Raw genomic sequence first — 10,261 nt, 5'->3', positions numbered from 1 at the left:
TGGGCTACATTCCTCTTATCGTGACTTTTCCCCTTTCCCCTTTCCCCTTTCCCCGGATTTTCTGAGCATTTCCCTCAGCACCTCTGGCTCCCAGTCCCTAGTAGTCAAATTCTCCAAAGTCGTGGGAGAAGGTCAAAATCCTGAAGACTGAATCAGCCTCGGCCATTCTTGGGGGCTTATCTGTTCAGCCAGCACCTGCCTCATACAGTGAGTGGCCCCTTTTCTCCTAGTGCGGGGTGGGGGTCACTTTCCGTTCCGAGTTGCCCGTGTCTTACGTGGGCAGAGACCGCGGATGCTGTTTTGATGCCTGGTCCGGACTAATGAGAGCAGTAGATTCACTTCCTGGTCTGCTTTTCGCTTTAATTGGTAGAGGGCATATCACACTCGACAAACAGACGGTTCCAACAGTCTCCATTGCATTGACCATGCTAAGAAGAACTCACGCAATCCTCACCAAGCCCCTGAGTCATGGACATGGGAGCACAGAGATACTAAATGCGACCGGAGGGAGCGCAGCATTGGGAAGCGGGCCGGCTGCATCCCGTACCTCAGTTCAGTACCTTTGATTTTCAAGTTTTTCATTATTGAAAGCTAACATTGATGATCCCTGGGCCTTTTGGCCAGCATATTTTTCGAATCAATCCTCATATTGTTGGCCCCATACCGATCACTAGAATTCCCCTCCCTCGGCATCCAGAGCAAGACACACCCCAGGCCCCACACGTTCTCTCCCCCAACATCGGATCTTACGGTTGTCATCATTTAGGAATCGCATGATGCTTTGCTGAAGATAAGAGGTTCTCTGATATATCGAGAAATTCACTGCTCGCTCGTGGTCTCGCCGTCACTCCAGATTCGGAACGGGAGAACTAGGCATGGGCTTTTCGGACACACTTCGGATCGGACGATGTGTTTGAATTTGGGACCGTTCGGGCCCCCGGTGTATTTGGCCTGCCCAAAAAGCTCCGGTCCACCCGGCAATGCATCGTCCCCCCATTGACCATTGTATTCGAGCCAGTTGACCGGGTACTTGGAGTCATAGGGCTGGAACTTCTTGTTTGTTGCATCGTAGCTATATGCATATCCATTGAGGGTCGGATCCCACAAAACCCCGCGATCGGTGTAATCGACTATCAATCCCGTGGGAAGATTGAAGTTGGGGATGGTATGATCATGAGACCTGTCGGAGAATACTATAAGCTCCTGGCTCAAAGACAAAAATCGAGAAGTCATACCCAGCGATTGCATATACAGCATGGGTACCATTTGCGGAATATGCGATGGGTCGCTTTCCCTTCTTCTCTGTGGCTTCATAGGTGAAAGCCTGACCACCCGCGTGCTGGCTATACCAGAGCGATCTGGGAACTCCCTTCTCGAATCGAATCATGTTGTGCTCCCTATTGCATTGTGAGTCTCGCAGCCATCAGCTACGGGGCGGGTGTCTTTACCAGTCACCGACATGGTTCCCGAATTGCATACCCAAGACCGTGTTGCCCTGGTTATACCTACAAGACTCGTTAGCCGTTAAACCAACCCCCTCCGCTTGATCTGGTCACTCACGCAAAGAAGTAAAAGTAGAAGGCATCCAAGGTTCCATCACCATGATCGTGAACAATGATGGTAGATGATACAGCACCTTCGGTCACACCGTAGATATCGGGATCTACCCCATAGAACCACGATGGCTGAGGATCCGCATCGATTCCCTCCTTGGACGTGAGATACACGCTCGTATTGCCCACGTTGTTGAGGCATGCGAGGTTATCTAGAGTTGGGGGCGACGGTGACTCTGGAATAGATGACCAATTCACCATGGGAATGGTGTGTATGAGCTGTTGACCGATGTCCGAAGGCCTGTATACATCTTGGCTGTGTAGCCATACAAGAGGTGCTGTGGGAACCAATCAGATCACATGCACTCGCTTCATAGCGTTCACTCACCGTATTCTATCACATACGCGGGGATCGTAGTTGCTGTGAGGGGAGCAGTCGAGGCGACAGACACGACACTCTCCGTGGCCAGTAGAAAGAGCCGGTAGAGCGGTTCTAACATGTTGACATACCCGAAGAAACAAAGCCTATATGGTTGCGAAAAGCTGCTACTGCTTCGATGCAGTATTCGAACTCGAGGACTAAGAGGCCTTCCAAGTCTAATACAAGGTTCCTTTCTCAGCCCTCCGCAACCTTAGCAAGACAATGTGATCTTCAAGTCACTTAATGTTGAGTACACTATTCAACAACAGACGCATACCACACCGTGTCATCTGGGGTTGCAAATTGCAAAGTCTTAATTAACCTCCTGATACGCTGGAGTTTGCGAATTCAAGTTTTGCATCCTTTCTCCAGCCTCACCTGCGACAAGACGATGGTTTCGGTGTCCGACTCGTTGCTTTTGTCTTCAGCTCCAAGGTCAAGCGCTCACAGTCAGGGTTCTGTCAGGCTGGCTTCATCCTCAGACTGCCAAATCATCAAGCTACAGGGCCCTGCTCCCTGGTTGCAGAGAGACCAGGGTCTAGCATATCATACAGAGTCAATGGCATCTGAGCTTTGCTATTGACCGGTGGGCTCGATCTAGGGCACATCTGGTCGTGCAAATTCCAATTTGCACGATGACTGGGTGGCCGTCAAGGTCACACCCTGCAGCTTGTGAGGAGGTTGGGACCCCGTGAATCTCATGATGGCCAGTAGCAAGGCCTCTTACCCTGGCATGCCCAGCTTCGATGTTCTTGGAAAAGACACCATCTTCAACCAAGCCCTGCCTGCCCTCACAAACGCAAGCCCATGCAGATGACCAATACTCTTGGCACCGGCACCCTCCCTCAAGTGATTTGACGCGGGTGACAATCAACCAACCCACTTCAGTCCATGCAGCTTTGAGAATGTCAAATACTTGGGTTTATTAACCGTCACAAAACGAATCATCCAGGCTATGCTATGCTATGCACACAAAGTCGAGTCACGGTCGAGAGAATGATCTTGATCTTCAGAGTCGCCACCCTCACCACCACCATCACCCCTCCCTCAGTTCCCCAATTCCTCCTTCTTCGCCTGCTCCGTGATCAACTTGAGAGTCCGCAGATCCAACGGAATCCGCTCGCCTAACCACGTAGCACGCTGGGTATGATTACGCAGTTCCTCCGTCTTCACCGTGTTAGGGTGGATCAGAGCGCTCAACGGCCCCCGATTAATGACCAGCCATGGCACGAATGCCCCAAACTGCGCCGGAGTAAATAAATTGACCTCGAACATGGCCACGGGATGCGGTCCTACGGGACGATCGAAGAACGTGTAGATTCGGAGTTCGGGGACTGCGCATGGATTAATGTCAAGTTTCAAGAACCCCATGATCCCCCCCCCTATGGTATGCGACCCAAGCCGTAGCGTAGCCATTCGGGACCACGTGCGGAGGTATACAGAAGTTGGACTGGACTAGGGAAAAACAAGCTTACATTCACGTCGGATCCTTTCCCAGAGTGCCTTGGCAAAAGTGACTTGGTCGGGGTCATTCTAGAGAAGGACGGCCTAAATTAGATCTGGAGGATATGCGATTGGGTGTATTGTACCCGGGTCATCATGGGAACTCACTTGAAAGTGGTAGATATGTATGTCGAAGCCTCCGCGTCGGCCTTTGGTGAGGGGATCCGGAAATTCCTCGTATGCTTTGCTCAGGACGCCATGCTGGGGGTTCTTGAGGGACTTGCCGTCCTCGTTTCGCTCACTAGGCCGCAGTCTCAGTACTTGTGTCGTGCAGGAGAGGTTCCCCAGGCATTCCTTCGTGGATATGCGATGGCTAGGATAACTTACTCCGAGAGCGGCTCCAGGTTCTCGTATCCCTCGAGCGGGGAGGGGTATGAAAAGGCAAACTGATCCGTCATCTCTGTTGTGATGTTGAACAATACGGTGGGGTTAATGTTGTTGACTGTGCTTCAGTATCAATTCAACCTGTTCCTCAATGCTTTGAACCAGACTTCACACACTCACACTTTAGTTCTTAAGCAGATGATTATCTGGCAGACAGGCGGGCGGGTATGTACTTCCAACGAGCAACAGTAAGGTTACAGAATACTTATCAGATGGTGAGAGAATCTAATCTTTAAGGACTTTTACAAAGTCTCCCCTAAGGGCAACTATCTATATTACCAATCATAATCTCAATTAGCAAGAACGTGAGCCCATTGTCCAACCACTTAATAATCGTTGTGATGAGGCGATCAGTGACCGATTTTGCAAAGCCATGACGCCAATTCCGCACTCATGACCAACGCGCGGAACTGGTCGGGTTTTAGATCTTGGCACGGCATCCACAAGGCGTTCGAGACAGCCCAAGCCATCAAGACCATGATATTCGGCTGGCTGATTATAGCTGATACTATTAGGGCTGTGGGTGTAGCATTTCTCCTTCTTATGGTTGAAAGGTAGAGCTAAGTTTAAATCTGTCCCAGCTATCAACAGTATATGTCTACTGCTTATGCACGGTACATAGTAGTGGGCGCCGCTTGATTTATATTTTCCGTCATAGTTGACTGAGAATTCCCACACATGACGGACCGCATGTGCGCATGGTGATGTGATTTCATTGCATGATAGTGTACTCCGTAATAGTCTTTATGATATAGCTTATCCACAAGAATGCTGCGGCCGCTGGAAATTCCAAGACGATTCTCTATTAGTCCCAGAGGTTACCAGGAGGCTTTTACATCAATATGTCCATCTTCATCCACGTATTTACCGCGGTCCCATTCCCGACCCTCACCTTTCTTGGTCCATTTCACACTTTCCAGTCGACCATCGGTGTCATCCTCAGGCTTGGAGGTAGTGTTGTTTTTCCACCGCTCCACAAAATCCGTGCTGAACCCAGCTTCACGGAGCCGCTCTTCGCCTTTCTGCTTCCAACGAGCACGATCACGGAGAGCTTCCAAAGCATAATCCCAGTCATCATCACCGGTCATGAGACCGGCAACGTGTCTGCGAGAGTTCTTGTTACCGGACTGTAGATCGTCCTCTTCGAGCTGCATGTCTGTGGCCGGGTCATAATCGGGTGCGAAATGGGCGTCGATGTTGCTCATATTGGGTTTGTAGGCACCTCGACCGCGCGAACGAATCGGCGCTGACTCCTTTGACCCATCCTGTTTCGGTGGTAGGGGTCCAACGAGATCCTCTAGTGGATCCGATTCGCTGTCCGATGGCTGGCCTCCAGTTGTTGATGGGCGACGACGTGGTGGGTCCTCGCGCGACGCTCGATGGCCTCTGGAGCTATGACGATCATAGTCCTTCGGGTGAATCCTCCTCTCACTGTCTGTATTTGCGCGCTTATCAGACCTTTCGTGGGACCGGGAACGGGAACGTGGCGGCGAGTCACCACGCGTACGGTAGCTTTTGCGACCACTTCTGGAGCTTGAGTTTCGGTTGATGCGTGGGGATCGACTCCTGGACCGCGAGGATGATCGATGTCGACGACTTCTTCGGGAATGATCATGGCGGCTGACTTTGGCGTCATCATCCTTGTACCTCCTCCGGTCGCTGCGCGTGCGATCACGTTCCGTAGACCTCGAACGACTCCCGTGTTTCCTCCGATGAGAGCTGTGTCGGTCCTCGCGCTCTTCCCTGCTTTTCGTCCGCGAACCTCGGTGGTCTGAGGGATAATCGCGCCGCCGCCGATGCTCCCGGCTTGACTCATGGGTGGAAGCGGACGCTGGATTTCTCAACTGCCGCATCCGCTCCCGCGCCTCTCGCTCCTCCTTGCGTTTCAAAGCCGCATTATGACTGTCCGTCTCCTTGATAATATGCCGGAGAAACCTAGTGTTTGGTTTTGGGGCAGCGCCTGTAGGTCTGTCGGACTCGTATTTTAGTTCTTGCTCTCCTGAACCCCAGAGAACGGTATGCGCGCGACCATCGATACTCACCTTCGTGGCATATATGCTTCCAACCCCTGTGCGGAGTACTTGAGGGAGCTATCGCGCGCCTCGCGCGCAAGGACTTGGGCAACATAGTCATCGTCGTCGAGCGCGCCGAGTGATCTCGCTGGATTGAAAGACATGGTATCAGACGGTGCTATCGGTGGGGAATGCAGGAGATTTGATGAGTGGGGGAAATTGCATTATCCTCGGGAGCGGGGCAGATGGAGGGGAGATTAAATAGACATAGATAAACGTCGGAGTCGCATTCACCAATAGCGTATTAGGAGCTTAACTTGGGAGCAACCTGAATTTAGTTGGAACCCTGCAGATGTGAATCCAAAAGCAAGATCCGATTGCAGGAGGAAGCCACGAGCGGCGATACTGGCCATTGCGGCGGCGGAGACCGGACTTCACCGCCCAGCCCCGATAAGGCATTGTGGGTCGACAAAAGGGCACCATGAATGGAAATCCACTGTTTACCTCCGCATGTTCTGCCGACGCGCAGTAGCAGAAAACCGCCGTTAGATTGTCAAATCCTCTTCGGTCAGCTACACACTTTCACCAATCTATAACCACTCGGCTCAGAAAACGTCCTGTCACTTACCTCCTACCTGCTCAAGATCTCCACGATCACGATCACGATAAAACATGTCCGACCCGAACCCCGCCGAAGTGCGAAAACGACTCCAGCAACTGGAACAGGAGAATGGCGACTTGAAGACGCAACTGAATATCATACGGATCAGCGAACCGATCTTTTCTCCGACATCTGAGAACCATGCCACTACCCCTTCGAAGCGCAACTCAGATGTCTCTTCCCTCGATAGCCCGACACCTGCTTCATTGGAGGCGGACCTCAGCCATTACAAAGTGCGAACCCTTCATATATTCTATTGTGAAAGTCGGAAAATTTAGCGCAGGAGAGTGGTATACTGACCAGTCTTTCTGAAGGAGTTATTTTCGAAACTACGATTCTCGTATGTGGAGCAAGTGACAAAGGAGAAATTCCTGCGCGCGATCGTCGGTGATCCTCCGTTGGTCGTGGGGCACAATGAAAACGTCGAGCTCGAGACGCAACTGGCCGAGGTGAAGGCAGAACTGCGTGCAAGGAAAGAAGAGGTCCGGGCGATGACTGCAGAGATGGAGAAGATGGGTCGGGACTTGGCAAATCGTGAGTGCTCATAAAAGGCCAAACGAAGTATTGTGCAAGCTTGCCTGCCTGGGAATGTGAAAACGTCTAACTACGATCCTTCCGGGACGCGCAGGATACAAAAACGTGCAATTACAGTTGACTAAACTTTCCACGCTGCCGGAATCGATCTCGAATCTCGAATCAACCATCGAAGAGTTGCGGGCGAAACAAGTCACTAACGCGGATGCGTCGTCGTCTCAGAACTTACCTCTACCGGCCACACTGAGCCTTCTATCCGAGCGGGAGGCCGAGCTGGCGGCGCTTGATCGACAACTTGCCGCGGTGCAAAACGCCTTGCCCCGCAAAACTAGAGAGGCCGAGGCGGTGGAGCGCGAGTTAGGCGTTCTAGAACGGCGGAAGACAGAAGCCATAGCGCAGGCGCAGGAAATCCAGAGGAAGAAGGAAGAGGGAGAGAGCGATGGACTCGAAGAAATGGGAAGATGGTATAGAAGCGCAGAAGTGACGCTCAAGAGGCTAACGGGCGTGCAAAGATAAGGGATATTGGTTTTGGGACGAGGGATGACTACGGAATTTGTATTGGTGTCAACGGCGTCTTGTGCGGAGTCCGATCTACGAATTGAGAAGCATGAAATTGGCAACACACGCGCAAATACGCAGAGAAGAAAGTAGGGCATCGAAAGTGAGCCGAAGGCTATTTGTTCATTCATGGTATTGCAAGACCGTACAACGTGATACGCGATACTGCAGCCATAAAGGAACCCCGCAGTTTTAATTTCGCTAACGAAACCCGTCCGTACTCCAGTTTTAAATCGTTTACTCCTCCTCTTCATCCTCCTCACCGGCGCCGCCGGAAGCAGCAGCGGCCTTCTTGCGCTGGACACGGCCAGGGCGGCCACCACCGTAGGGGGAGGTGAGAGCGAAGTCGATGTGCTTCTGGGAGTCGAGGCGGACCATGAAGGAGGGAACGTTGACGATCTGCTTGCCGACACTGTTGACGATAGTTAGCGCGCAAGTCCAGGGAGGAGATCAAGTAATGGTCGCATACCGGATGTGGCGCTGCTTGATCAGGACACGAGCGTGGTGGATGGACTTGGCAAGGCCAAGCTTGTAGACGCAGGTCTGAAGACGACGCTCCAAGAAGTCCTCAACACGGAGGGCCAGGACGTAATCGAGCTTCATGCGGGACTCATCGAGGACACCGATGCGGACCAGACGGCGAATCAAAGCATTACCTTCGAAAAGACGCTTGGGGTCCTTCTCGTCGAGGGTGAGGAGCTCACTAAGTGATGGTTAGCGCTTGGTTCGGAGTTGGGTCGCACGGTCGCATTCGAAGATTATGATCGGGTGGTGGGTCGCATACCGAGCAGCACGACGGATCTTGGACAGGGTGAGCTGGACACGCCACACCTCACGCTTGTTGCGCAGGCCGTACTCGCCGACAATCTTCAGTTCCGAGTCACTATAGCATAATTAGACACAGGAACACACGACATAAACAGAAGCACGCTTCTGATCAGTGGCCGGAGAGTACTAACAGACGGGCCGACTCGAAAGCTATCTCAACATTAGCACATGACCAACTTCCATATATATCGAGATTTTTTTTCGATCCCAAACTGATAAGGCGAACTTACGACGACGAGGGACCTTGTAGGTCTTGGAGTAAACGCGGCTACATCGCAGCAATTCGAGTTAGAAAAAATGCGACATCTCGAGATCTCATCGTAGACCGTATACTCACGGGACGGGGGCCATGACTGCTGATTGCGCGTTGTCGCGATGTTTGTCGTGCTACCGAACTTCACGAGAATCGTAGACGTTCAGGATGAGGAAGAAGCGTTTTGGAGATGGAGACTAAGCGAGCGAAGGTGGAGCCGCATCCGGATTAGTGCGAGGGCTAGCCCTCGGCGGCGGAGAACGGGCACACTAACTACCCGAACAAGTCTACACCATCGCGACGGGCGGCAGAGTGAGGCACTTTTCGACGTCGACAAGTTCTCAACACCAGCACCACCAACACCGCCGAAATGGGTCACTCGCACGGTTTGAGAGCCGGTACTCGGGTATGTCGCTATATGGAGGATTTTTGCATCGCCAATTTTCGCTGGTCGGGACGCACGCGCTGACCAAATTATCGTTCAGTATGCCTTCAGCCGCAACTTCAAGGAGAAGGGTCAGATCGCCCTGTCGACCTACCTGAAGACCTACCGGTACGACCGATTTTTCCCCTCCGCCGAAGACACCGGTATATACGTGATTTGCAGGATCTGATAGTTTTGATATAGGGTTGGTGACATCGTCGATGTCAAGGTTAACGGTGCCGTTCAGAAGGGGTCAGTACAATTCCGCCCGATACAACCGTGACGAGTCCGAACAGAACGACTTGGCTTGGTTGCCTTCCGCCAACATGGTCGAAATGGTTTTTGCTGAGATTTGGAATAGTATGCCCTACAAGGTCTACAACGGAAAGACCGGTGTTGTCTACAACGTCACCAAGTCTTCCGTCGGTGTCCTCCTCTACAAGGTCGTCGGCAACCGCTACATGGAGAAGCGCATCAACGTCCGCATCGAGCACGTCAAGCACTCCCGCTCCCGTGAGGACTTCATCAAGCGCGTCAAGCTGAACGCCGAGAAGAAGCGCCAGGCCAAGGAGCAGGGTGTCCACCTCCACCTTAAGCGCCAGCCCGTCGGCCCCCGCGAGGCTCACACCGTTGAGGGTTCCGCCCCCGAGACCATCACCCCCATCCCCTACGACACCCACATTTAAACGAATGATATCTGGTCGTTTGCGGTTGTTTGGTGTTTCTGGGTTTTACATCTGGGGGTAAACCTTTGCATTAAGATGAGATGAAGCAGGGTTCCCGGGTGTACTAGCACACCTTGATCTTGTGCATAGATTCCCCTGAATGAAAGAAAAAACAAAATTTTCATTTCCTTGTTCAAAAGCATTTCAACACAACCTGCGCCGCCCGTCACCGAGCTGCCATGAGTTTATTCCGCACGTCTTCATGAGGACCGCTGGCGGTCGCCCCGCCATCTTACAAGACGAGATCCCACGACTTCCACACCCCCGCACCTATCTCCGACGTTCTTCTCTGTTGGAGGTCAATATCGACTTGTTCAAGCCGTCGGATTGCCGACGTCCGATCTTGTGCTGGGATACCCGAACCGCTGCATGTTCAGTCATTGTACCGATACGCCCTGTAAGGCC

The 10,261-nt window shown here is 52.3% G+C and overlaps 6 protein-coding genes across 6 annotated transcripts; 2 read left to right on the top strand and 4 right to left on the bottom strand.

Moving 5' to 3' along the window:
- Window positions 1-819: 819 nt before the first annotated feature.
- On the bottom strand, window positions 820-2,053 carry BO86DRAFT_407668 (uncharacterized protein; the record flags this gene model as incomplete). Its single annotated transcript, XM_025674292.1, has 5 exons — window positions 820-1,180; window positions 1,236-1,397; window positions 1,449-1,505; window positions 1,561-1,891; window positions 1,942-2,053. 5 exons carry the CDS (start codon window positions 2,051-2,053, stop codon window positions 820-822), a joined length of 1,023 nt encoding a protein of 340 aa, XP_025530637.1.
- Window positions 2,054-2,880: 827 nt separating this feature from the next.
- BO86DRAFT_386820 (uncharacterized protein) lies at window positions 2,881-4,084 on the bottom strand. The gene is made up of 5 exons (XM_025671434.1): window positions 3,982-4,084; window positions 3,805-3,919; window positions 3,586-3,718; window positions 3,450-3,507; window positions 2,881-3,308 (listed from the first exon to the last, which is right to left on the bottom strand). Exons 2-5 carry the CDS (start codon window positions 3,873-3,875, stop codon window positions 3,022-3,024), a joined length of 549 nt encoding a protein of 182 aa, XP_025530636.1. The 5' UTR covers window positions 3,876-3,919; window positions 3,982-4,084; the 3' UTR covers window positions 2,881-3,021.
- Window positions 4,085-4,643: 559 nt separating this feature from the next.
- Window positions 4,644-6,183, bottom strand: BO86DRAFT_386818 (uncharacterized protein). Its single transcript, XM_025671433.1, has one exon. The coding sequence runs from the start codon at window positions 5,712-5,714 to the stop codon at window positions 4,680-4,682; it is 1,035 nt and encodes a 344-aa protein (XP_025530635.1). The 5' UTR covers window positions 5,715-6,183; the 3' UTR covers window positions 4,644-4,679.
- Window positions 6,184-6,385: 202 nt separating this feature from the next.
- BO86DRAFT_332965 (uncharacterized protein) lies at window positions 6,386-7,719 on the top strand. Its single transcript, XM_025668798.1, has 3 exons — window positions 6,386-6,767; window positions 6,849-7,068; window positions 7,163-7,719. Exons 1-3 carry the CDS (start codon window positions 6,546-6,548, stop codon window positions 7,582-7,584), a joined length of 864 nt encoding a protein of 287 aa, XP_025530634.1. The 5' UTR covers window positions 6,386-6,545; the 3' UTR covers window positions 7,585-7,719.
- BO86DRAFT_454238 (40S ribosomal protein uS4) lies at window positions 7,718-8,821 on the bottom strand. Its single transcript, XM_025677046.1, has 6 exons — window positions 8,792-8,821; window positions 8,685-8,722; window positions 8,586-8,604; window positions 8,411-8,509; window positions 8,096-8,329; window positions 7,718-8,038 (listed from the first exon to the last, which is right to left on the bottom strand). The coding sequence occupies exons 1-6, from the start codon at window positions 8,803-8,805 to the stop codon at window positions 7,864-7,866; spliced, it is 579 nt and encodes a 192-aa protein (XP_025530633.1). The 5' UTR covers window positions 8,806-8,821; the 3' UTR covers window positions 7,718-7,863.
- Window positions 8,822-9,042: 221 nt separating this feature from the next.
- BO86DRAFT_386814 (60S ribosomal protein eL21) lies at window positions 9,043-9,986 on the top strand. Its single transcript, XM_025671432.1, has 4 exons — window positions 9,043-9,113; window positions 9,193-9,260; window positions 9,336-9,383; window positions 9,493-9,986. Exons 1-4 carry the CDS (start codon window positions 9,078-9,080, stop codon window positions 9,815-9,817), a joined length of 477 nt encoding a protein of 158 aa, XP_025530632.1. The 5' UTR covers window positions 9,043-9,077; the 3' UTR covers window positions 9,818-9,986.
- The last annotated feature ends 275 nt before the right edge of the window (window positions 9,987-10,261 follow it).

The sequence above is a fragment of the Aspergillus japonicus genome, assembly GCF_003184785.1.
Source record: "Aspergillus japonicus CBS 114.51 unplaced genomic scaffold BO86scaffold_8, whole genome shotgun sequence".
In the NCBI taxonomy this organism is placed as follows: Eukaryota; Fungi; Ascomycota; class Eurotiomycetes; order Eurotiales; family Aspergillaceae; genus Aspergillus; species Aspergillus japonicus.
The sequence above is the reverse complement of the archived record's forward strand: the minus strand, read 5'-3'. Positions and strand labels throughout refer to the sequence as shown.